The sequence below is a fragment of the Camelina sativa genome, chromosome 2, assembly GCF_000633955.1.
Source record: "Camelina sativa cultivar DH55 chromosome 2, Cs, whole genome shotgun sequence".
Lineage (NCBI taxonomy): Eukaryota > Viridiplantae > Streptophyta > Magnoliopsida > Brassicales > Brassicaceae > Camelina > Camelina sativa.
In genome coordinates, this window is record NC_025686.1 from 17,273,198 (window position 1) to 17,274,474 (window position 1,277).

General features: G+C 40.9%; 1 protein-coding gene across 1 annotated transcript; it reads right to left on the reverse strand.

The window, feature by feature from the left end:
• LOC104753369 (uncharacterized protein K02A2.6-like) lies at nucleotides 264–1,277 on the reverse strand. Its single transcript, XM_010475637.1, has 2 exons — nucleotides 663–1,277; nucleotides 264–560 (listed from the first exon to the last, which is right to left on the reverse strand). Exons 1-2 carry the CDS (start codon nucleotides 1,275–1,277, stop codon nucleotides 264–266), a joined length of 912 nt encoding a protein of 303 aa, XP_010473939.1.

Sequence of the window (1,277 nt, forward strand, 5' to 3'; positions counted from 1 at the left end):
TTAAAACCCAGATAAATCAAACCCGAATGCTTTGTCTCGTTTTTGGTCCGTCAATAGTGTTGACCGACACCCAGGTGGTATCGGTCGATGCTTTGCTCTGATCAATGATAATCGAAACTTTTTCCTAAAACAATGAAAACTCAAAACCAAAATTTAATATGTTAGTGATCCTAAAAGCAAAAATTCAAAATAATTAATTCCTACCATTGGGTTGCCTCCCACTCAGCGCTTGTTTTAAGTCATTAGCTTGACTTGGCAGCGGATTAGGCAGAGGGTGCATCATCCAAACGCACAATGTGTCCGTCTAGTATCTCAGCTTTTGCCCAATAGTGTTTCACCCTTTGGCCATTAACAGTAAAATTATCTCCTTTAGAGTTCAACAACACAATAGCTCCATATGGTCTGACTTCTTGAACAGCAAAAGGACCAGACCAGCGGGAATGCAGCTTTCCAGGAAACAGCTTCAAGCGAGAATTATAAAGGAGAACCTGGTCATTAGGCTCAAAGTGTCTAGAGATGATCTTCTTATCATGATATGCCTTGGTCCTCTCCTTGTACAGCTTAGAATTCTCAAATGCATGAAATCTCAGCTCATCCAACTCATTCAACTGCACTAACCTTCTCTCTCAAGCTGTCTTGGCATCAAAATTCATCAACTTAACTGCCCAAGCTGCTTTGTGCTCTAACTCCACTGGTAGATGACATGCTTTCCCATAAAGTAGATGGAAAGGAGTAGTGCCAAGTGGTGTCTTATATGCAGTTCTATAAGCCCAAAGTGCATCATCAAGCTTCATAGCCCAATCTTTCCTTGTAACACCCACTGTTTTCTCTAGAATCTCCTTAATCTGCCTGTTGGAAACCTTAACTTGTCCACTGGTCTGAGGATGATATGGACTAGCCACTCTATGTTGAACACCATACTTTTTCAGCAGCTTCTCAAACACTTTATTGATAAAGTGCTTACTTCCATCACTGATCACAATTCTAGGAATGCCAAACCGCGGGAAGATAGTGGTCTTAAACAGCTTAAGAACCACATCAGAATCATTCTTTGGACTTGCAATTGCTTCAACCCACTTGGAGACATAATCAACAGCCACTAAGATGTATTGATTCTTGTAAGAGGAAGGGAATTGACCCATAAAGACAATGCCCCAGCAATCAAAAACTTCAACCTCAAGGATAAAGTTTTGTGGCATCTCATGCATCTTACTAATCTGACCTTTCCGCTGACAAGCATCACATCTAGAGACAAACTCATTAGCATCCTTGAACAT